Source organism: Capricornis sumatraensis, chromosome 10 (assembly GCF_032405125.1).
Source record: "Capricornis sumatraensis isolate serow.1 chromosome 10, serow.2, whole genome shotgun sequence".
Taxonomy (NCBI): domain Eukaryota; kingdom Metazoa; phylum Chordata; class Mammalia; order Artiodactyla; family Bovidae; genus Capricornis; species Capricornis sumatraensis.
Window position 1 is genome coordinate 91,630,485 of NC_091078.1, and position 25,674 is coordinate 91,656,158.

A 25,674-nucleotide genomic window follows, 5' to 3' on the forward strand; every position below is an offset into this window, starting at 1 on the left:
AGTGTATTAAAAAGCAGAGACATTACTTTTACAACAAAGGCCCGTTAAGTCAAAGGTATGGTTTTTCCAGTAGTTACGTATGGATGTGAGAATTGGACCATAAAGAAGGCTGAATACTGAAGAACTGATGCTTTTGAACTGTGGTGTTGGTCTCTTGGACTGCAAGGAATTCAGTCCTGAATATTCATTGGAAGGACTGATACTGAAGCTGAAGCTCCAATCCTTTGGCCACCTGATGTGAAGAGCTGACTCATTAGAAAAGATCCTGATATCAGCTGGGAAAGATTGAAGGCAGGAGGAGAAGGGGACGAAAGAGGACAAGATTGTTGGATGGCATCACTGACTCAATGGACACGAGTTTGAGCAAGCTCTGAGACATGGTGAAGGACAGGAAAGCTTGGCGTGCTACAGTCCATGGGATCGCCAAGAGTGGGACGTGACTGAGTGACTAAACAACGACAACAACTCACTACTGTGGGTGAACTTGAACAAATTACTAAAACACTTAAAGCCTCCACGTCCAGTTCCTCTTTTGTCAAATGACAATAGCTATTCCATGAATCTATCATGAGGCTTAATTAAGGTCATGCATGTAAACTATTTGGAATGCCTTGCCTGTATAGTTGACCCTTGAACCATATAAGGGCTGGGAAGCTGATCCTCTCTGCAGTTGAAAATCTGAGTACAGCTTGCCCTGTGTATACACAGTTTCTCCATAATCACAGTTCCATATCCATGGATTCAACCAACCACAGACTGTGTAGTACTTAACACTGATGATTAAAAAAAATCCATGTATAAGCAGGCCTGCACAGTTCAAACCTGTGTTGTTCAAGGGCCAAATGCAGTTAGTACTCAATAAATGAGACAGGCTGCTGTTAGGGTGAAGATGAGTGGCTACTGTAATTGTTGTAATTGGGGATCCTCAAGCAGCAGCTTTACGATTTTCAAGAGCAGTTCATTGGAATCTCCATGTCTCTGCATTCCAGAAAATTTGGCCCAGAAACACACTTGTCCAAGCCAATGTGACTTCTTGTTCCCTTCAACGCCACCTCTGACAAACCACTTCTGTGGACATGGTCAGGTCAACAGGAAGCCAAGAAGCCATTGCATTCCTTACATGAGCTGTTGAGTATCAAGACATCGGTGGGGCAGTCGGTGCTAGGGAGCAGGCATCCAAACATAACAGCCTTCTCTAACACTCTCTGGATTCCGGGGCCAGGGCATTTGCTGAAATGTAATGCAGTCACCAAAGACAGGGAAAGTGCCAGTCACCCACCATGGAGCCCAGTGCAGTTTCATCATATGGAGACAGGGGTAGAAACAGTACAAGTCTTCAATCTACCTGGTGAATCACCTTTTTAGAAAGGCAATTTAGAAAAAGCCACCGGAGTGAATTCTATACAAGTCAACTATGTTAATGAATGTGTGTGTGTGGTGGCAGGGGCCGGGGCGAGGTGAGGAGGACATTCACCGGGCTCTACAGGGAAAAGTTAAACATGGTCTTGGAAGGGTGAAATCTCAGGTGTGCTGTACCACACACATAAAGTAAACAAACAAAAAACAGGACAAAACAGAAGAGACACAACCAAGAGACTCTCAGTAGACTCAGTAGCTCCCAAGGCAAAAACAAACTATTAGTGCTGTGTGCTAAGTCACTTCAGTCGTGTCTGACTCTTTGCAACCCTATGGACTGTAGCCCACCGGGCTCCTCCATCCCTGGGATTCTCCAGGCAAGAACACTGGAGTGGGTTGCCATTTCCTTCTCCAATGCACGAAAGTGAAAAGTGAAAGTGAAGTAGCTCAGTCGTGTCCGACTCCTAGCGACCCCATGGAGTGCAGCCCACCAGGCTCCTCCGTCCATTGGATTTTCCAGGCAAGAGCACTGGGGTGGGGTGCCATTGCCTTCCCTGGGATCTTTGGTACAAGCATGTGTTATTCCATTTAACTCTCATTGCAGGTATAAAAATCATTCTTTTGATTTCATTTTGCTGTTAAAAAAAAAAAAAAAAAGCCAAAATTACGGAGCTAAAGTTGCCAAGCGTCAGAAAGCTTCAAAGTAGGTAGCACCTAGACTCGAACCCTGGTGCACTAAACTTAGTATTTCTTGATCCTGACAGTACCTGCAAATCGCATGGATGCTCCATCCCCAGACTAGTTTAATACGAATCTCGTGGGGGCACAGCTGGAGCAGAGGTGTGTTCTCAAAGCTCTCCAGGGATGGTGGTGGAGTTCACGCCCACAGACCCACCGCCAGTGCTGTGCTGTGGAGGCCACTGATGTGTAATGACTACTTTGGGAGTGGGGGGTTATTAGTGATTTTTACAATGGAGAGGAGAAAATTAGGAGAAAAAAAAAATTTCAGACATCTGGAGATCTTATCCGACAGCTAATCTTTTACCTCCTCTGTGTAGTACCTTTGCAATTTGCAAAGCATTTTTACTTCTCTTATTTTAATTGAGTCTCACAAAAGTCCCATCTCACTGAAATTCCTATTTTGCTGACGAATAAAATAAGTCTGAGGAATCCGTCCAAGTTCACACAGTGGCCACTCTGAGGCTCAAACTGAAGTCTTCATGGTTCAAGTCCCCTGTATCAAAGAAACCCTATCAGAAACCTGGACTCTCCTATGATCGGCTATATATATATTTTTTTCTCACTTTCCCCTAGATATTTGACATTGAGTTTGCATCACAGGGGGCAAGAAGGGGTGGGGAAATAAATTCTAATAAGAATATTTTGAAAGCAGATATTCTTTCAGTAGTTTTGGAAAGGGCAATGCCACTGCCATGGAGTATGGCTTCTGAGAAATACGAATACAAGCTCTTACTGGACATGAACTTGAGTTAAAAGAAAGCAGCTAAAATGAAAAGCCCTAAATGAGTCAGGGCTACTTAGGGAGTTCATTTACTTTCCCTGATAAGAATAAAGAAATATTTCAAGTTCTCTGTTTGAAACACAAAAAGCTGACCAGGAATATGGTATCTTATGAGAAAATATGTGAAGCCTGGGAACATGACTTGGTTTAATGATTTATCAACTTCAGTTAAAAGAAATCTGGGTGATCTTATCATTCGGCTGGCCTCCCTTCCTGAAAGTTCTGCTCACCCAGATAAGTTACTGCTGAGCCAACATCCTCCTTGGCTATGCTTCACTTTGTCTCAGGCAAAACTGAAGGAAGCTCCATGCACTACACAATGCTACTGTATATCGAACCAGGTAAAAAGCAGAGGCTAGAAAATTCTCCCGGTGCTTGCTTAGACTGCAGGATGTTTTCATCCAGTTCTCTTATCACTCTGTTATATGGAGACAAGTTCTTAACCTTTCCAAGCTCCACTTATATATATATATGTACATATATATGAAGGGAATGGCAACCAACTCCAGTATTCTTGTCTGGAGAATTCTATGGACAGAGAAGCCTGGTAGGCCACAGTCCATGGGGTCGAAAAGAGTCAGACATGACCGAGCAACTAACACACACACACGTACACACACACCGATCCAGCTTCATGGGCATGTGGCCTGTGTAACTGCACAAAGCCCTACCGCTTAAAAGGGCTGCATGCCTTGTTTACTGCTCTGCTCTTGCTGTTGTGAAATTCTCAGTAATTTTTGAGCAAAGTCCCCCATTTTCATTTTGCACTGGACACTGCAGATTAGGCACTGGTCCTGTTTATACCTGTCTCTCGAGTTGCTGGAAAGGACTGCAAGAGTTAAGATCTGTTTGCAACCGAGGCCTGGCATGTGGTAGGTGCTCCTGGAAGATAGCTACTGCTACCTGCATTATTCTCATATTGCTGAGGCCATGTATGTTATCTGGCCCTGAGCACTATGTTTTCTATAAGCTGGGTAGATAGGGTCGAATCGAAGACTCAGCCTAAGCAACCATGAGAAACCACTATCCCTCTTAGATTGCTTGCACGTGAAAACTGAAGAACCTTCTCAAAGCTCCCTCAAGTTGGTAATTTGTTTGCACAAATCAGTGACTTCTCTTCCTCCCACATGGCACTGCAGACCACAAGCGGATGCGCTTTCCCTCTGATGGCACCACTAAGTAGACTAGCCATCAAGACACCCGGTAAGTGGCCAAGCAACCAAAGAAAGAGTCCATGCCAACCAGGCAAGCATCATCTTGCTTTAGAGAGAGAGGCAGTGACTATGGATCAGTGGGGAGAGATAAAAGGAGGCTGATAAAGGGAGATGGCATTCATTTTTCATTTTGAGCTCTGCTGTTCTGAAGAAGATGGTTTGCAGGGCTCTTGGGTATGAAAGGAGTTTCTTTAAGAAACTTGGGTATGAGTAGACCAAATGAAGAAACTTTGTGCCAGGGTGCACTGTCCAAGATGCTGAGATGGCAGGTCAACTAGGTGAATGGACCTTGACCTTTACCAGGGCTCAGCCATGTCACCAAAGCAACTCAGCCTCCATGAACCCTGTGTTCGGGAGTGGGGTGCAGTTAAATATGGTGCCTGACATCACACCATTATTTTCAGCTACATCTTTTCAGGGCTTCTGAAATACAGACTTTTTCTGACAAAAAGGACTGTCAACCTTACTCTCTGAGTAAGCATGCTGGAAAAGGCAAGGGCATGAATGTTTGAGTTCCAAAAGGATGGCAGTACCCCAATACTGGATGGAGACCCCATTGCCAGGTGTCATGGAAAGCCTGTTGTGAAATATGTGAATTAAAAAAAATTCATCTGGTGCAAGGTAAAAAAGGAAAATCAAAGATCCACAGCAACAAAAATCCTAGCAGCAGCTAGCAGTTATGGAGCCTTTAATATATGCCAGGCACTGTGTCAGAACTTTACGTTTATTATTATCTCCTTAACTCTGACAGAAAACTTTGCAAGTAATTATTATTAGCATCTTCGATTTTCATGTAAGGACACCAAAGCTTGGGGGTGGTAACATGACTAACTCTGAGCCATGCAGCTAGAAAATGTCAAGAGCCTGGATTTGAATCCAATCCATCTGACTTCAAATCTCAAACTCTAATTTCTGTCCTGGCCTCATGAGGGGGCTTTCAAAGAGGCCTAGGAGGTTTGTCAGGTAATTTCTGGATGACAGCACTTGCTGTTAAAATCGAAGAGAGAGTCCCAGCCTTCCCCTTTTCTCAGATGTTAGCCACTTTTGTAGAAGAAAGCTCTAAATTCAAGTCATTCATACTTCACCCACAGTAATGAGAAATCTAGGAACTTAAAATACTGCTTCAACCTTTCCTCTCTCCCACCAAATTGTTTGAAAGGAATATCCAAGAGGGAAGAGGGGGAAAAAAAGTAATTTTGCTAAAAAAAAAAAAAATGTTGAAAAATATGCTTTCAAATGAGAAACACGTGTGTGATTATTCTCCCTCTTTTGTCTCTCCCTACCCCAACCAAGTTGAAAACAAGCTAACGCAACACAAATGTACACACCCACGTAAAGACACAAGAAGCCAGGGGCGCCTCGACGGACAACCCAGCATAGCAGCCCCTGTCCAGCTCCATGCCCAATTTTCAAGCTTATGCACAATGACTCCTGGCAGAAAATGTACTTGAATTTTAAAGAGGGAATCTAGCAGGGGTGAACACTCAGGCAGGCTGGAAAGCAAGTGTGTCAGAGGTTGCAGAAGTGCTGGAGCTATGCCATTTTAACATATCATTTCTTGTTTCCCTCTTTCTGGCACAAACAAGCTACAGAATCTCAAAAATTGGGTCATCATTTTTGAATTCCCTGCTTTCAGCACAGCACTCAGTTGGTCTTATTGACTAGCTTAAAAGTCTGATTTCCTGAGCTAACACTTCCTGTCCATTCAGCTGCAGGGGAGTAATAAACTTGGGGACTGTCTTTCCCACTGGCAACCTATGTGCAATAGTTCTCACAGGCGAGCTGGGTTCCATCCTTGTATTTCCTGATATTATATATTTAACAGCATCAAATATGTCCACGAAAGTACCACTTCAGAGGCCACCACTCTCCCTGGGAGGCTGAGGCGAGGAAGAATTGACTCCTGGGGGGACATCCCCGGCATCCTGGTCATGTAGGGCGACGTCCGTCCTTTCCCATCAGCTCTGGTGTTCCCACAGGTATGCTGGACTGCCCATGAAGGACACAGGGCTGTGCGCTTCACTCAGAGTCAACAAGAGCCCTTGCAACTCAACTGAGTGGTCCCTACCATGAATTCTGAAACCTCTCGGCTGTGTTCTAGCAGTAGATTTAAACTTACCTCCATCTGGGAGCATGTTTTGTGAATTTTTACTTGATTTTCTAAAATTATATCAAGTCTCGAAACATCACTTTCCATCTTTGAGTTCCACATTTCTAGCAAGTTTCACCAGTTTGTCAGTGTGAGACAAGACACTCTCTTCCTTTTTTGACCAGATGAAAATGTTTCCTACTTCTCTGCAATCACTTGCTTCAGACCAATATAATCTCCTTCCAGTCCAGGCCCTGACTTCAGGACCAGCCTCTAGTAAATGCTATGCTAGGGGAACAGGGAACGCATTGTGAGCTGAGTTTCTGAGACTCTTAACACTCATGCAAAAGGCATCAAATTTCAGGAGATCTTCTGGAACATGAACACAGCCATGGGGTCAAGTCTGGGCTTGCTTTATTTGACCTTGGTTTGTTTTATTTTATTTAGGCAACCTTTCTCGGGGGGTGGGGTCGGGGGGTAGGGCAAGGAACTGTAAAATCCTTACCTTTTAAAGGAGCCCATTGTTAACAATTTGTTCATCACAGCTCCCTCCACCTCACCAAAAAAGTCTCCAGTCTGTGGGGAAGAAAAGACGACCCAAGAGGAAGTGTAGATAAATAATGTGCCCAAATACCAGAGAAGAGATAAAAATGGACACAGTTTGTGTCCTGGAGCTGACAAGGGCAAAAGGAGGTTTTCAGGACTACTGTTAACATAAACATGGAAAAGGTCTTAATAGTCATGAGAAGTTATGGGATTACAGGGCGAACAAATAAGCAGATGTGGATGTTTCAAATACATGGCAGGGGTGGGGGGTGAGCTAAGAGTGGCATTGCATAACACGTGCTAAGTGCCAGAAATAACACACACATGCACATGGGTGCACATATGTGCACATACACACGCATGTAGCAGCACGTGCACACACACTCTTGGAAGGAGGCAGTAGGCATTAATCTGCTCTTAATTCCTTGGGAGTAAAACACGACTTCATACAGACAGAAACAGACTGTGAAAGGGCTTCCTAGGCAGTAAGAAAAAGAACTGTTTATAATTCCTAAATGACTGTTTAGGGATATACAGCAGTCTTCTTCATTGGCTCTATAAATTTCCTACAGTGGAGAAAACATCCTTTCTCTAAGTCACTTTCTGAGGAGCACCTTCATTTTGTCCATAGGCAGCTAATATGTTGACCAAGAATAAAGCTGTCCAGATCTGGGAAGAGAAGGCTTGGCCAATCAGGCTTGGCCCAATGGCTGACTCCAGCTCTGGGACTGTCTTCAGGGCACTCCCCCAGTGCTAAGCTTATGCTTCTCCAAGTCTAATTCTTGGTGTTGGCCGAGATTTGCAAACTCTGAATGGTGGAATGAAGGATTAACATCCTCGGGCATCCCTCCAGACTCCTGGAGCCAAGGGGGAAGATGTATCCAATATGGCAGAACAGAGCTTGGACCAACAGCCTTCCTCTGCCAACAGACTGGAAGGGGCCAGTGCAGACCAGTAGAGAATCCCCAACTCTACTGTGGGTGCTCTCAGAATTTGTGTCTTATGTGGCGGAGAGTAGAGGGCATTACACTCAGAGCCCAAATCACATAAATTCCACATGTGTCTATGTGCTCATTCATGTCCAACTCTTTGCAACCCCACAGACTATCACCTTCCAGGCTTTCTGCCTATGGGATTTTCCCAGCAAGAATACTGGAGTGGGGTGCCATTTCCTTCTCCAGGGGATCTTCCTGACCTACAGATTGAACCTGTGTCTCCTGCACTGGCAGGCAGATTCTTCACTGCTGAGCCACTGGGGAAGCTCCTACATAAAGTCCATAGACTTTGTATTAATTTAATCCTAATTTCCTTGTAATGGTGTGACCTCAAGCAGGCTCTTAGGAGTTTTCAGGCAGAAAGGCACATACAGGCTTTGCCAAAAAGTCAGAAAAGAGGAGGAAAGAAGGAAATGACATTTCACTGACTTAAGATTGAGCATTGCCTTTTTCACTCCAGGGAAATTTGAACTTTTGGCAAACTCTGTGGGTATGTGCTGCTGTTGGGAGCGAGAAGGACATGTGCATTCGCTGTGTGTAAATATGCCAGTATCAATGGAACTGGTTGTTAGATGAAGAAGAATTAACCTAATAGGGGTACAGGAACCAGACATCAAACAAGCTGAGGCAGGGCAGGCTCCATGGGCTATTCTACCCAGGAGTAAAGGAGGGAGCAGAGGCCACATGTAGTGGCTGTGGCTTAGGAGAGGCTACTATTCCAGTGGCTCATTGTGTTGGCTTGTCCAAGACTCACCACTTAAAGACATCTGCCATGTTGTCCCCCCCAGGATCAGGTTCTCATCTCAGCCCTCCATGATTATGGCAGGACAACAGAGCTCATTTTCACAGGGGATTAATTTGGGTTCTCACTCCTCCCAGACCCAGGGGCACATTACCATAGGCCTATGGCCATTCCTGCACCCAAGAAACTGACCACATCTCATGTGCTTATCTTTCCTATCTAATGTCCATCCACTGTTCAACATGCAGTGACGTCCAGCATCTGAGGAGACCATGTGTGAGCAGTCTGAGTCTCAACTATGTGATTACCATTGACCAAATGCCTCAAAAATCCCATGGATGGAGGAGCCTGGTAGGCTGCAGTTCACGTGATCATGAAGAGTCAGACACGACTGAGCGACTTCACTTTGACTTTTCACTTTCATGCATTGGAGAAGGAAATGGCAACCCACTCCAGTGTTCTTGCCTGGAGAATCCCAGGGATGGGGGAGCCTGGTGGCCTGCCGTCTATGGGGCTGCACAGAGTCGGACACGGCTGAAGTGACTTAGCAGCAGCAGCAGCAAAGGCACATTTAAAATCCCACAACATTCTCACAGGTAGGAGGGAAAGCCGAAGCACAGTTCCACATGTTACCTGGAGCCAGAGTTCACAGACTAACAAGCCACTGAGCTCAGACCCTAAGGAGCCATACTTACGGACAATTAACTAATTTATTAGGCATTAATGGGTCTATCACACTGTTGGCTATTGAAACATTTTAAATAATGTAAATGAAACCTCATCAAATGCTAGCATCCTCAAGTATTAGAGTCAGAAGAAGACTTCTGTAGTCAACCATCCTCCGTTCATAGAACCCACCAGGAGTCCCGGCGAGTTAAGGGATGTACCCAATATCCCAAATCGAGTTAAGGAAGAGAGCTCACATCAGAAACCATCTGCCTCCACCTCTGGTGTTTCTTTCCTATACCATATGGCTAAACTGATTTGGATTTGACTTTAACATGCTAATTTCATTAACTGCAGAGAAAGCTTTCAGGCACCAAGTTTTAAAGGAGAAACTCATGTTTCTCTATTACAATGCTATTGATTTTAACTCTTACTTTGATTTCCAAATAAAAGTGGAGCTTTCTTTGTTGAGCACCCTAGCTTGGTTTCTTTCCATCCCTCCCTCCTGCCCCCACACTGCACACGGCTGGATCAAATGAAAAACATTCTTCATCTACATGTGGATTCTTGGCCCTCAGTGTTGAGAACCCAAGTTAATCCTTGGACTCAGATAACTGACTTTTAAAAAGGAAAAACCAGAAAGAAAGCCATAAAGAATAATTATGTTGACATACATACATACATATATTTGTGTGGATGTATAAATTATATATAAAGATAAAACATCAAAATATTAAAAGGAGGAAACCTCCTTAAAATTACCCGAACTCTTTCAGGCACCTCCATACTTGAGGTAAAGAGTTCTATAAATGGAACATTTTATGTGTAAGAGAGCAGACCCTGGGCTCTGCACCCCTCCTCTCCTCCCTGGAGGTAAAATCTCTTTGGGGCCTGGTGAGAAGTAGGCTGTGACATTCTTCAAGGGGTGGAAATAATGTTTTATAATCTCCTGCTATTACCTCTTAAATACAGATCATTGTCTCAAAGTTTCAACACCATATTTCACTTCCCTTGACCCAAGCACAGTCTGGGATCCTTACTGTAAGTAGGGAGAAATTCCTCACTCACCTGAGTGTAGTCTTCAGATACCAGAATAAATCCGTTATTGTCTATGAGGTAACAATTCACAGTCTAGAAAATAAAAACACCACAGATTCAACTTTGGGTCCTCAGACTGCTTTTACATGCAATGATGTACTCCAACCTGAGAGTCACCTATTTTAGGCTGTTTTGGGGGAACTGGAAATGCCAGCTGGCTCTTAGAGTTAAGGCCAAAGTTAAGCTTACCCCAGCACTTGTTTTGCAAAACTAACAAATAAACTTAAAACACTAAGCAAGCCTTGAAAATCCCAGATTGGGATAAAAAGAAAATGCATTTTAAAATTATTCATTACAGTTTGTCTTCCTTTTTAAAAATTTCTATGACCTGAATAACATTTCCCAGGAACAAAGTGTCGTGTCCAGAGGCCTCTGAACCTGTATTAACAGTGGTTGAAGTGCAGGCTGTTTTGAAAGCAAAACGACAGCACAATGCCATTACTCTAATGATGTATTAATGAAAACACCGTGTCAGCTCAGAAGACCATCAGGGGACCAGGTAATATTTTTTAATTTGTTCATAGACTTAGGCAGGGGGGAAGGGGCAGACTTCTGTTAAAGGGGCCCCTCAGGCCTCCTAAAGGTTTTCAAACTGTGTTTTTAATTGGGAGCTGGATTTGGGGGCAGGGCTGTTAGCTTTTGGTAGCTCAGACTTATAAATTGTAGCAAGGTAAGCCCAAACCTCTGCTTCCCCCACACTACTTTAATCTCAAGTGAATGATTTGCTACAGGCTAAGTTTTAATTACAGTGCTGTGGAGTTTAAATTTAAGGTTTAATTCCGTCCTTGATGTAACTCAGTTTCTATTTATTGCAGCTTTACATACCGACTGCAACATTTAATTTGTAACATATCTTTACCCTGAGCTAAAGTCGCCTAACTCCAGGCCACTGCAGGGATTTTTTTTTTTTTTCTGGGACATTTACTTATCCACGGAGTTGATTCTAGCGAGACACAAAAGTACAGCAGTAAGCTAGTTAGAAAGATGCATCCTTTATTAGTAGGCAATGGTGGAGATTCAGCAGGAAATTAAAAGCCTTGCTAGCACCTTTCAGAAAAGAACTGGCTCCTTTGGTGAGCAAGTTTCTCTCGGTTATTCAAAGGGGCCAGATGAAGGCCACACTCTTGTTCTTCAAAGAAGCTCTGGGCTGCACGGACACTACATTGGTCCAGCTGGGAGTCCTGACAAATGTCTCCCTTCTGTAGGACACAGCACTCTCAGAGCCCGGCTGTCCAACATGGCAGCCACGAGGTATGTGCAGATTTAAATGTAATTTTAAGTTCATTGGATCATATGAGACAAATTGGAGATATAGACCTTGATGCAAAGGGAGGTTAACCTCCATTCAATCAATAAAACTACCTGCTGAGCATAGGAGTGGCCTCCTTATATTGACTTTCCAAATCCTTACAATTGTGTAGAGAATCCAAAGTCATCATAACTTACCCTCCATCCCTAACTATAAAATAAATTCCTAATCAAATATCCCTAGTCAATTGGTATTACTGCTATTAGACCTATAACTTTGTGGTCAGTCTTTCTCTGCAAATATTAGACAATACAAGACAAACCCAAGGCAACTGAAAATCTTGGGAAAGAGGCAATATTTCCTGAAGTCCATGAGGGTGATACTGGAGATCAGCCCCAATCACACATGAAGCCACTGACACATTAGTACCCATAAGAGATAAAACACTCAGAAAAGACAAAACATCACCACCAATAACATGAAAGATGCTTCCAGAGAGAATGATTTCAAAAGGAAGAGATTAAGAGAATCTCCAGGGGAAACTGCTTAAACTCCACTATATTTGACCTCCCTTGTGATCACTTTGAGAAAATAAAAAATAAAGTGAAAGATTAAATATTTTGATTTTTATAATTTTATCCAAAATATTATACTCCCCACTCCCAAACCAAACATGTTGTTTGTTAATAGAATTAGGATATGACTACAGTTATAAATTTATTAAGTTTAAATTTGTTAAGTAAAATAAATATATTTCACTATGTCCACTCTATTTAGAGATGAAGCTTCAATAAAATGTTTCATAATTTGACATAAATATTTGGTTCTTTCCCCACCCTCATTTCTTGGAAATGATGACCTCATGCCCCTTATAATAGACAGCACTGCATGGAATCACGTTGGACTGGGCATTAGGAGACTCACTTCTCAGGTATCAACCTCTGTTTCCACTGTCATCCGGTGTGGAAGGAACAGGAGTGACAGTACGCAACAAATATTGTCAACCTTGCAAGGGTGTTGCATCACTGAGGTAGAACTGGGTCCCTTAATCTGAAAGGTGTCATTTAATTTTCATTACAGGCAATATTGTTACATTAGGGATATACAGTCACTGTGATGACTTCATAAACATCTCCTTGCCAACAACTACTTGGATTAAATTATTGGGAAGTACAGTGGAATGGAGTAAGTCCCCTGAAGTTAAGTGAGCAGAGTGCTGCGTTATGAAAGAATCAGAGTAGAATTAGCCAGATTCTAGTCTGGATAAATTGTTTTCTCTATGTCTCTTTACAGTAGTTAATTGCCTTCTCCATTCTCCCTCCTCCAATAAAAGGAAACAGAAGAAATATTTTGTCGGCTTTCTCTCACTATGCTACTTCTGCCCGAAATTAAGCCAAACTTCTCAGGAGTCTGCCCATCCCTTTGTGACAAGGGCAGAATGACAGGCTGAAGGGCTTGGGCAAACCAGGAACTCTTAAGTTTGACAGACATGGCAAGCATCCATTCCATAGCCACCTGTGACAAAACATCTGAAGATGAAGTTGTTTGAAAAATGCAGAAATAAAGAGCTGGTGACAAAAAAGGCAACTGTCTTCAACTATTTGTTGCCTCAGTATTGCTCAGAGAAGTCTGACTTCAGGTCACAAAGGCAGGTTAGGTAAGATACCTGAGGTTAGAGCCCCAAACCAGGCCATGGTAATTGGGCCGTCACAGATAGTAAGGAAAACTGGGGAGGAAGAGTACTTGGAAGTGAGAAACATCAGCACTAAGCTTGTGTTACCTGGAAGGTAGTATTAGCTCTGAGGCTAAGATACTAGCTTGAGAATCAGAGAGTTGGACACTTGCAACCAGTATGACTTTGAGAAAAGCCTTTTAACACTCCCAGTCTCAGTTTCCTTATCTGAATGATGGAGACATCAACAACTATTTCAGAGAGAAGATTAAGTAGGCCAGTGAGTACAAATTGTTGAGCATAGTGCAAGGTGCATTATGAGTCCCCAAAGAATCATGTTTGTGTCTATTTGGCACCTACTATGTGCCCTCTTTACAGGTATCTTAATGCTGCAAATTGACTTTTTTGGAGACAGAAGTTGTCACACAGTTTGTAGCAAGAGGTTGTGGAGGCAAGTCAGCTGATAAGCACATGTGCTCATCTGCCCTTCTAACCAGTTAGCTCCTGGAGGACAGGGTCCATCTCTGACTCTGCATCCCATTGATTCCTCGGGGGCTGGAGGCACCAGGGATGTCAGGAGGGCTCAGTAAATAGGTCCTGAAGGGAGGAGTTAGTGTGAGAGAGGCTGCCTCTCAGGTTCTGAAGTTAACAGTCCCCTGGGGTGGAATGAAGCTCCTTAAAGTCCTCAGTTAGGCCCATGGCCAGGCCCTCCATGAAGAGGTATCTATAAGCCTGGAAGACACCTGGCCAGACTGACTCCACCCAGCAGCCCAGGACACTCAAGTCAAGGGCCCAGGGAGGCCACTGCAGGGCAAGACAGGGACTGGATCGGATCCGAGGCAAAGTGTGTCTGATAAGTGTGTGGGAGTTGTGCCAGGTCTTCAGTAGAGAAGAGAAGCCAGAGGCACGTGAACTTAATGAGCCCCCACAGCTGTTTTTAATGGGGACCTGATCACTTGAGGGCAGTTGGAGGAGTGGAAGGACATGGTCTCAAAGACTTAATTAAAAGCTATGAAAGGGAATGACACATGGAAAGAGTCTGCTTAAAGGATGGAAAGGGGCCTGGCTTTTCCTTTTAAAACTATGTCAACTAGGTGCCTGAAGCCAAAACTTTAGAGTCAAAATGGGAAATGGATGATAGCTTTAAAGGGCAAAATGGGGATATTTGAGCATCAGATCAAGTTCAGCGATCCAGCCTATGCCACACTGAAATTTTCAAGGCATGAACCTTCAAAATGATATCTTAATGAGGCTCCATCCCCAAGGCTATTAAAGCAGATATTAGTAGTGAGGAAGGTATCCTACCTTGTGCTTACTCTGCCCAAGGGACTCAAGTGTGCATGTGGCTGCCACCTGAGGTTTTAGGTTCAGTGAACCACTACTCTAGGGGAAACATGTGTCTGCAGACATTTTCATGATAGCTAATGTCTATTGAGGGCTTGCCATAGGACAAGAGCTGTGCTCTAAAGTTTCCATATATTATCTCACTCATCCTCACCATGACTCTGGGGGTGTTTCTGTCCCTATTGCATAGCTGGGGAAACTAACGCAAGGCTTATTACTTTCAGAGCCACAGGTGGAAGCGACTCTTGCCTCCACAGCCTGTACCTTTAACCGCTATGCTAGACCACCTGTGAAAGCATTCACAGAACAACTAACATATATTGCACTTTTCTAACTCTAAGTGGGTATCCATTTTCCACTTATTTTTATGTATGAGGATGCACAGAGGCAGTGTTAGGCTGTAGGAAGATTACCACCTCTGACTTTATTCATTAAATTGTTCAACCAACTATTTGTCCATCCAATCAATCAACCAGAAACCAGTCAGTCAACCAACCAGCTATCCTGAACACCATCAATCCCACCAACCATCCATTCAGTCACCCAACTAACCAACCAACTGTCCTCCGTTCTTTTAACACAAAGTGGAGTTAGTAGCTTAACACAGGGCCTCGTGACACTGATTAATCAATGCTACTGTTGAGCTGTGTTGTCTTGAACTGAGCATTACAATAAGACAAGTAACGCCTCAAAAACAGAGGAGAGGTTTGAAGCCACTTGACTAGCCTATGAATGGCATTCCCAAACTTACTGAAAGGGTACTGGTCATAAAACCTCACAGGGGACTCTTTCCTTTGGGAAAATTATTTTTGATCTAATGGTCAGGAAAAGTTGGGCTTTCGCTTTTACTCTGTGAATAGTAGTAACTCATACAGCTATTACGATTTTTTTAACTGCCCGATATTTAAGGACTGAGTGCTTTGTACTTTACCTTCACCCTATACTCGCTCTTTTATATTTCTTTACTTGCCTTTTTGTTTGCCTATTTTTTGAAATATACTTCTAATCCATATTTTCTGTGTTGGAATTATGTTTGGTTAGGATTTATTTAATCCCTGTGGTAACTAGAAGGAATGAAAATGAGTGATCATTTATAAGCTCCACTTTATGTATTGACTAATGGTTTGGCTGACTCAGAGAAGGCTGCCTGAGCCAAGGTGAAATGCTATTTCACATGTGGTTGATCTAAGATGTGGGGCAGAAGGTACATGGGACTGGATGCTATAAAAACTTAAATCTGATGGTCAAACTTGGGACAGTGGTATATCTTTTTTATTCTACCGCTCATGTGTGGAATTCAAATTTGTCCTCCCAAGACTGAGGGAGTGAGATAAGGAGAAAGAAAGAAGGGAGGGAAAGGGAGTTGCAGAAGGGAAGCAGTATGCTAGAATGCAGCATGCTGAGTTTTCAACGCTTAGATTTTTAAGCTTCTTTATTACATGAAATTAAGCAAGACATTTAATTTACCTGATGCTCAGTTTCCCCCTTTGCAAAGTGGGACATATATTCCAATCCATTTCACTAGGTGGTTAAGAAGATGAAAAGAGGTACCACATTGGTAGAAAACTCTGAGAATTGTAGTGAGAGTTTCAAATGTCAGTAATTTGTATTGTGTTCTATAAAATGCCAAAATCCCAACAGTGCTGTTCGTGGGACATTTAAATCATACTTCCCCAGCTCTCCAAAACTATCTGATTGGGAGAAGAAAGAGAAAGAAACAAAGCAAATGTCCTTGGGTTTTTGGAGACTAGTTCATATGCAATCTCTTAAAACTGGCTCTGTGAGACAGTCTCCCTGTGAGAAAGCACCCTCAGTCATTCAGCCACCGCCCCCAACCGGCCCAAACTTGATCAGAGCAGACACAGGCCCAGGAGACCATCATACCTCATCGTCACAGCTGATAGAGCATTTACCATCCAGAGAGGCGCACTGTGAGGTGAGGCGGAAACAAAAGGAAACATGTCATTTGGACACACCAGCATCTGCTAAGGCTGCCACCTGGTTACTGAAGGACAGTCCATCAAAGTCCTAGCCTGTTTCATCCAAAGGGAATGCTCCAGGATGAATCTGCCCATCCTCTCTAGGATGAGTACCAGCCCCAGACACTAATATAAAAGCTAATTTGGGGGACTTTCTTGGCAGTCCAGTGGTTAAGACTTCGCCTTCCAATGCAGGGATTGTGAGTTCGATCCCTGGGTGGGGAGCTAAAACCTCACATGCCTTGCAGCCAAAACACCAAAACATAAAGCAGAGAAATACTGCAACAAATTCAATGAAGAATTTTTAAAAAAGACAACTTAGGAGTAACCTGGTTCTTTTTCATTTTAATTTATGTTGTCCATGTTAATTTATGCTTTATTCAATAGTGATATCTTTTTAAGACCTCAAATCTTTCAGTAACAAGAAATATAATTATTTATTTCATTTTAAATTATTTCCCACTGACTTTTTAAAAACTTCTGTGTTCTTGATGCATAAATTCCTAAAGTATTTTCATTTGAGAAACTGTATACCATCTCAACATATAGACTTGGACAGATGGAAACGTCTTCTGTGTTGCCATTCCTGCTGCGTTACTGAACAAACACCACTGATATCACTTGGTATAGAATACACAGTGCAAGTAAAGACTGTTCCCAGATTATCCAAGGCAGAGAAGCCCTCGCCAAAGAAAGCAGATGCATGCTTAGTATAACCCAGCTATGCAGAATCCTTCAAAAACGAAATAAAGAGATTCACAAATAATTGGGCATCATAAGATTTTTTAAAAGTCACTATGCAAATTCACAAAAGTCCTTGATGTTTAGAAGAAAAATTTCTCTTTAAGGCAGTCACTATTTTGATCTCACAATTACAGCTGTTTTCAGGAGCAAATTCTCTGCTTTCTCAGCATGTGGTGTCTAACATGCTGTCAGTCCTTTATTTTGCACTGAAATGAAAGGTAACCTGAGCAGCCCAGCAGTTCATTTTACAAACATTCATCGGAAATCTGGCACTTTTAGTCTCTGGGTACTCAAATGTGAACACCTGTATAATAACAGTGTTGCTAATGCTTCAACATGCTGATTATAACTTACCTGTCTGCTGGCAGTCCAGAACTTCCTTTGGAAAAATTCAAGTTTCATCTGAATGCCTACAGCTGGGACAAATTATAAATAAAACAAGGCATTAGAGATCTCTTTACACAATTATTTAAGATTATCATAGAAAATTATCTGTCAAGGCAACATGCTGATGTAAGCATATCAGATAAGAACACTTAAAAACTAAATTTACAGTGAAGCATACAACTAAGACATTTTATTGTTCAGGTAAGGAATTCTCAAGGTTACCTACACTCATATAACTTTGACAGGACAAACTGAGCACAGTGCATATGGCTCTTTGGAGAGATGTTACTTGAGTGTTTCTAAAATTCATACACTTGTGGTCAACACTCTCCCCAGCACAGCTGAAAATAGGAATAGAAATGAAAAGGATATTCAGAAGATCATGGTTTTTTCAGAGTTTCTGTTTCTGTCATTAATGCATAAACTTGTGTACCTAAATGTATATTCTGCAAGTGTTTTGAGATATGAAATTTGAAAAGTTACTTGTCATGGGTTGATGTTTGGAAGTGAGTCACTTGGTCATGATGTGACTTAGTTTAACTGGCCCCCAGTATCCACGTCTCAATGATCTTCTCTCCCCAGGAACTCTGTGGAATTATATAGTTCTTTGCTTGTCTGTGAAAAGTTCCCTAAAGCAAGAGTGAAAGCTACTTCCAGTGAGAGAAAGGTACAGAAATGGAAGAGGTTAAGAAAGTGCTTTGAAATTCTGGGAAGGAGAATTCGAGGGAACCTCAGAACTATGCCATGAACAAGCTCACAGTATTTCTCTCTATGAAGTCAAGGCAAAGGAACTCTTAAAACCATTAGAAAAAGTATTCAAGTCAGGGAAAAAAGCTCATCAGATGGCGAAAAAACTTCAGAGGAGATGGCAAGAAAAAATGAGATTGTGCTAGAAACACTATACTCCCCACAAGGGGCACCATTTAGCCCTGGGCAGTTATGCAAACTTCAATCCATGCCCATAATCTTCCCAGTTTTTGCCATATCTGCATACCACCATGGCTTCCCTGGTGGTTCAGTCAGTAAAGAATCTGCTTGCAACACAGGACACCTGGGTTTTATTCCTGGGTCAGGAAAAACCCCTGGAGAAGGAAATGGCAACCCACTCCAGTACTCTTGCCTGAAAAATCCCTGGAGAGAAAAGCCCAAAGGGTTACAGTCCATGGGGTCTCAAGAGTTGTACATGACTTAGCCACTAAATCATCACCATCACAGCATTGTTATTTACCTTTCCACACTGTTTTCTTTTGCTGACACACCTACAGGAACTTCAATCCACATAATGACATCTAGTAAAAGACATACATGATTACCAAACCCCCCCCGCCCCGCCAAAGTTCACTCATATACTTTTATCTTGCCACCCTGTTAGATGCCCCCTAACACCTCCCACCTTTGGAAAACATGGCTGTGCTGGCTTCAGGAACTTGAAGATTCATGAAGACCTTGGGTTGTTACCCTTATTACTACCAAGTGCATTTCTACTTCCTAAACAAATCGTTGAAGCAAGACCTGAGAGTCATAGTTAACTATGACAGGTACACTTAGAGAGACTCATCTATCTTTGCACTTAGAATTTCAAGTTAAGCATAGCTGCAACACATAGAATGGAATTCTCTGAAAGGTACCACGTCAGTACTCTGGGTTCATCCTGCTTTGCCTTAAGTGACCACCATCTTCTGGACCATAAGCTCTCCAGGGACAGGGACACGTTCTTGTTCCCCACTGGATCCCTGCCTCCAGCAAGGGGCCAAGCACATAGATAGCCCATTGGTAAATGCTTGCTTTTTTAGAAAAACTGTTCAGGTGATAGCATAGTCAGTACCTAGCTAGCTAGACAGATAGAAGAGTAACATCAGTGTAAATTATAATCACACCCAAATAAAGGTGTTTCCGTGGAAGTTCTCAACACAGTAGAACCATATGGGGAACTTAAAGAAAATGCTCTGATGCCTGGTGCCCTCCCCCTCCACAGTGAAAAAAAAAAGTGAAAGTGTTAGTCACTCAGTCATGTCTGACTCTTTGCAACGCTATGGACTGTAGCCCACTAGACTCCTCTGTCCATGGAATCCTCCAGGCAAGAATACAGGAGTGGGTTGCCATTCTCTTCTTCAGGAGATCGCCCCGACCCAGGAATCAAACTCCGTTCTCTTGCATTGCAGGTGGATTCTCTAACATCTGAGCCACCAGGGAAGCAACCCCCACCCTCTGCCCCGCACCACCCACAGTAAAAGCATTTAAATCAGAATTCCTGGGAGTGGAGTCTAGGCACAGCTATTTTTAAAAAGCACCCCAAGTGATTTGAATGTGCAGTCAAATCAAGCATGGTTACTCTACAGGTCTTGCTAAAGGGAGTAAGTTGTCCATGGAGGAACTACCACAATATGGGCCATCTGGTCAGACTACAGCAGAAACTGCTCTTCCTAACTCTGGAGAAAATCTCAGAGAATACCTGTAGGAAGCTGATATTGAAGCCTGAAGATAGTCACTGCAGTTTCAAATGAATCTTGTCTTCCAAAATGCCTGACAAGCCATATCCCTATTGGAGATGAGCCAACTGAGGAAGCTGTAAATCAAGGTGCTGGCTGGGTTTCTGGTCAGATCCACCAGCAGGCAGGGGTGAGAGTGTGCCCTGGATTTAAGAAGGGGCTTGGACCAAGTATCTCTGTTTCTACTAAAGATAGGGAGGGATGGCAGAAGGCTGACTTCCATGCAGAAGGCCTCAGGACTGTTGAAACATTCAATGACTGGTACTTAATATTTTCGCAGGCCCAGGTCAGCAGTCACAGCAGGCTTCGAGACTCCACAGGATAAAAGCAGAGGCTTCCCTGAAAGAGTCACCGCATGGTGACCTTTCCATGATGTTTCTAGTCCGAGCAACCCAGAGCTGCCCCTGGCCCACCCATCGTCTACTGAGTTCCCCTGTCAGTCACCCGTGCTCTTTCTGAGCACCCTTCCCATTCTCTGAGGGAGGCCCCATTTTCACCTCTCTAATGAAGCGAGCTGCTCCCTCCTGGGTGTTTATCCATCTCACATACTTGCAGCCTGCTATCATCTGCCCCTTTCGGTCTGCACCCCAGCTCCTCAGAGTGCTTTAATCTTGCCTCATGAGTCAGTCCCTCCATCCCATTAATCATGCGTGCTGCCTCTCTCTGATCTCCCTCCAGCAGGCTGCATCCTCTCCCTGGTCCTGATGCCCTAAACTAGACACTGCTTCCCTCACTCCTCATTCACTCCCTGTCTGGGCCATGAGGTCGATGCCAAAGGACTTCCAGGCAGTCCTGACTACAATGCATCTGCACTGTTTTGCCCTGGCTGTGTTTTTGTTGCCCCCTCCAGCAACTCTGGCCCATGGTTTCCCACTTCTTAGTTTGTAGTTTGTTCACCTACAAGTTAATATATGTCTCTTGGATTAAGAGATGCACAAGCCCATGGGTGGGCCAACTTCATGACCATTTGTTCAGTGGCCTTTACACCAAGATCTAAGCTGAGTAATAAGGGGAATGAGACCACACACTCCCTCAGAGTCTACCTGGGGAGTAGTCACGTGGTAAAAGCAACATCAGAGGCTTACACAGAGAACTGTGGAGCATAGAGAATGGGGCAGACTTGGCCTGGAGGAGTTGACAAGAACTTTGTATCAGATAAGGCATGGAAATCTGACTCATAGGAAAAAAACAGAGGAAAGATGAGACTCAAGTGCAGAAACAGCACAGGCAAAGGGTGGAGGCTTTTAAAAGACCATACTGTCTTCTGAAGCTTCAAAGAATGGGAGTGGGGAACTTGGTTGTGCAGGCTGAGTTCAAATGGAAAATGTCCTTGAATGTCAGGCCAACAAACCTGAAGAGTACCCTGTAGGTCAGGAGTTGGCCCAAGGGCCAAATTCATCTCTTTTTGTCAATAAAGCTTTATTGGAACACAGACAGCCTTATTTGTTTGTATACTGTCTAGTATAATGGCAGCATTGAGTGGTTGCAACAGGGGCTGAATAGCCAACATAGCCTAAAATGCTTACTATTTGGTCATTTACAGAAAAAGTTTGCTGGCACCTGCTTTAGGGCCTGAAGAGCCATTAAAGATATTTCAGTAGATAAGTGAAAGGACCTCAGATCCATATTTTAGAAAGTCCACAATGAAAGCCTTGAACAAGAAGTCCTAGGGAAATGACCTGGACAGTGGGAGATGAGAGTGAGATAAACTGAGTTACGCAGCCACAGCCACTGGGTGCATCCGGCTAGTTATTTAAGTACAAACTGATTTAAAGCAAAAAACGACAAGCAAACAAACACCAAAACACCCTTTAAAAACCAGAATAAAAATTCCCCATCACAAACAGAAATGCTTAAGGGCATCCCATGCCAATTTTATTCAGAAAAACAAATATAAGCTTTCACAAACATAAATTTAGATTCTTCTATTTTCATTTTTTTGTTCTTTTTTTTTCCTTTTTTCAACTTTTAACAGAAAAAAAGGAATCATCATTATTTTAGCAAGTCCCCTCCCTCTTCCTCCACCCTCACACATCCTAAATGGAACCTGAGATATTTTTCACGCCCATCTATCCTGTTCTTTCAACATTTCAAGCCATAACGGTATATTCTGATTCAAGTCAATCTTGCTAATTTAACAAGAAAAACAAGGACTGGAACGATTTTAGCGAAACCCAAGTTCCAAAGAGAATACAGAAAATTAAAACACCATTCCTGGAGTTTGAAATTATTTAGACAGTCCAGAAAATCATCAACATATTTTTCCTAGAATTCATGGTGCTCGTAACTTCCATCTGATTGCAAAGGCTCCATGGTTCCCTATCAGGAACTTTCAACACAAGGATGGAGACAGAGTTCCCTTTCCATAGCAGCATCTGGTGGTTCCTTAATCACCTCTCAGGGCAGAACAGACCTAGGAAAAAAGTGTTCCTTAAGATCCTTCCCAGCACCCTAGTATTGTGTAAGTTTCCTAGGACAATGACCCTAAGATACTGGGATGGTCTTTGGAAATCAACAAAATAGCAAAGTCATTTTTACGAGAAATGCCACCCCAAAGAGCCTCAGAACTTTTCACGTGAAATATTCATGCATTGAGAGCACTGACATTTCATAATTTGGCTTCAATTAGTCAGTTACTATTCCTTAACGCACCTCAATACTCTAAAGAACACCTGAGTACTCATTTTCAGCTTAGCAATACAGACTACAGAGCTTCCGTGTAACCTTTCCATTCAGTCTTCTTTTTTCCTCAACTTTCTAACATCCTTTCTATTCTTCCCCTCCCTCTCTTCCTCCCATGTTTTTCAGAAATCAGGTACGAGCTAGGTGGTCAATGGATTGCAATGAAGACATGAGAGATGCATCAGCCAGGGATGGAGGCCTGGGGAGGGCGGTCAAATCACTGAAGAAAGGTTCACACTTCAGGATGTTCAGAGCTGACAGACAAGAGCACAGAGCATCATTCAAATACCCAAACATACAGGCACTTCATTTGCAGAATGTCAGTGACTGTTGTTCAATCACTAAGTCGTGTCTGGCTCTTTGCAACGCCATGGACTGTAGCATGCCAGGCTTCCCTGTCCTTCATGGTCTCTCGAAGTTTGATTAAATTCATGTCCACTGAGTCAGTGAAGCCATCCAACCATCTCATCCTCTGTTGCCTCCTTCTCCTCCTGCCTTCTGTTTCCCAGCATCAGAGTCTTTTCCAATGAGTTGGCTCTTCACATCAGGTGGCCAAGTATTGGAGTTTCAGCTTCAGCATCAGTCCTTCCAATACATATTCAGGGTTGATTTCCTTTAGGACTGACTGGTTTGATCTCCTTGCAGTCACAGGGGCTCTCAAGAGTCTCTCGCCAACATCACAGTTCAAAAGCATCAATTCTTCAACGCTCAGCTTTCTTTATGGTCCAACTCTCACATCTGTACATGACTACTGGGAAAACTACAGCTTTGAATATACGGACCTTTGTCGGCAAAATGATGTCTCTGCTTTTTAACATACTGTCTAGGTTTGTCATAGCTTTCTTTCCAAGGAAAAAGTGTCGTTTAACTTCATGGTTGTGGTCACCATCCAGTGATTTTGGAGCCCAAGAAAATAAAAACTGTTAACGTTTCCACTTATTCCCCATCTATTTGCCATGAAGTGATGGGACTGGATGCCATGATCTTCATTTTTGGAATATAGAGTTTGAAGCCAGCTTTATCACTCTCCTCTTTTACTCTAATCAAGAGGCTTTTCAGTCAGTGGTTAGTACCCTGGAACTGGGACCAAGAGCTGACCTCAAGGCCTCTAGTCCTACATTGTCCAAATTGGTGGCCACCAGCTACATGTAGCTATTTAAATAAAAATTAAATAAAATTAATAATTTAGTTCCTAAGATGCATTAGTCACATTTCAAGTGCTAAATAGCCACAGGAGGCTAGTGTCTACTGTACTGGACCCAACAGACCCAGAACATATTCATCACCTCAGAGAGTTTAACTGGACAGTCATCACTGATAACAGGAACACAGTAGAGGAACTGAAGACTGGTGTCCCTTGAGAATTAAACATAACGTTCCCCACAGATCTGTCCAAGCTACCCACTCCCTGGAGGTGGAAGAAAAGAGGATGACTTCTGTATGAAGGCTCTAGAGCATATAGACCTGCCCGTGCGAGAAGACCTGGATTTGCAAGGGAAGCTGGTAATTAGTTTGAGAGAAGCCCAAAGAAATCCATGCAATACGCTCACTGTCGCTACCACCCCCAAGATTTATTTATTTTGCTTTATAAAATTTGAGAATACAAATTACATTTCCAGTGCTATTATATTCAAATGCATTCAAGATGAAATCATGCATGCATCTCATATCAGGTTAACAGACATGCATTCAAGTGTAATCCGAGATCCACCAAAGAACAATGTTACATGTAAAATTAGAAATAAAATAACTTTTTCATATTGTATTCATTTAGAAATAATTTTCTGTGGGCTTGGCCTCAACTTGCAACATACTCCTAAGAGCACAAATCCGGTTTGTAAAACAGTGCTCACCATGCCTGGCATGCAAGCTCACATAAACACCCCTACCTCCATTTGCCCAGTTCCCCAGCCATGTGATATATTCACATACAAATCCAGGAGACAGAAAAATAATCCTACTGCCATCAACAAATTATAACCAGGAAAATATCTACCAAGAGCTCTGGTTGTGAACCCTGCTTCTAAGACAGCTAAGTACCCTCGGGTACATCACTTCACTTCTCTGTCTCTACAAAGAAAGTCACATGAACCAGACTTTTGTGGGATGGGGATAAATAATACAAAATAAAATTACATGTATCAAAACTCTAAAGGTTTGACGGTGTTGTCAACATTCATATGATGATTGAGTCCTAGTTTTAATGCTTTATGTGTGTATTTCATCATCAAGTACACTTTTCACCCCAATATATTGATACTCAATAGAAAATTCAACCACAATAAATGCAGATTGTCTACAACTACCAAGGTCCCTGAAGATGTAATGTTAGGGGGTAAACAGTCTACAAAATTATAATACATTTGTGGAGGGTGAAGGGGAGGACCATGTGAGCACTGGCAAAAAGAAGCAAAAAACAGAAACCAAGGATTCTTTTTCAGCTGAGCAAGCCTGAAATGTATTTTTTCCCTTCAGGATTAATGAAAGATATACTCCACTCTTCAAATCCTGTCACTCTCCCTTTTTAGAACTGCGATTACTCGTGCATTCGCAGGACAAGGTTAGCTAGATCAGCATACAGAATCCAAAAGAGTGACTGTCCCCGACACTGTCACTGTCCGCTCCATTTGCTCTTCAGCCAGGTTACCTGGCCACAAAGTTTCCCAAGTGAATTGCTGCTGCTGGCAGCATGGGGCCAGTCATTTCATCCCGGTGTTCAGGCAGAACATCAGGTTCCAGAGCTTTCCTGGGCTGGCTTGGCCCACACACAGGAGTGTTTTCTCCTAACCGATTCCAATCCATGGGTAGAGATATGGTAAAAAACTGTATTCTTATTAGGGAAAATAAAACTCGAATAAGTTAATAAATATGTGCTAAGGATTTCCTCTGTATTTCATCAC

General features: G+C 42.9%; 2 protein-coding genes across 2 annotated transcripts in view; one reads left to right on the forward strand and one right to left on the reverse strand.

The window, feature by feature from the left end:
• Window positions 1-25,674, reverse strand: part of CACNA2D3 (calcium voltage-gated channel auxiliary subunit alpha2delta 3) — an 875,864-nt gene that overhangs the window by 71,192 nt on the left and 778,998 nt on the right. Inside the window, exons 28-31 of the mRNA XM_068982393.1 lie at window positions 17,571-17,632; window positions 16,378-16,422; window positions 10,199-10,261; window positions 6,687-6,757 (exon numbers count right to left, since the gene is read on the reverse strand). Of these exons, the coding sequence (XP_068838494.1) occupies window positions 6,687-6,757; window positions 10,199-10,261; window positions 16,378-16,422; window positions 17,571-17,632 (241 nt within the window). The remainder of the gene's footprint in view (window positions 1-6,686; window positions 6,758-10,198; window positions 10,262-16,377; window positions 16,423-17,570; window positions 17,633-25,674) is intronic.
• Window positions 19,928-25,674, forward strand: part of LRTM1 (leucine rich repeats and transmembrane domains 1) — a 45,449-nt gene continuing 39,702 nt past the window's right edge. Inside the window, exons 1-3 of the mRNA XM_068982266.1 lie at window positions 19,928-19,957; window positions 24,161-24,277; window positions 25,303-25,334. Of these exons, the coding sequence (XP_068838367.1) occupies window positions 19,928-19,957; window positions 24,161-24,277; window positions 25,303-25,334 (179 nt within the window). The remainder of the gene's footprint in view (window positions 19,958-24,160; window positions 24,278-25,302; window positions 25,335-25,674) is intronic.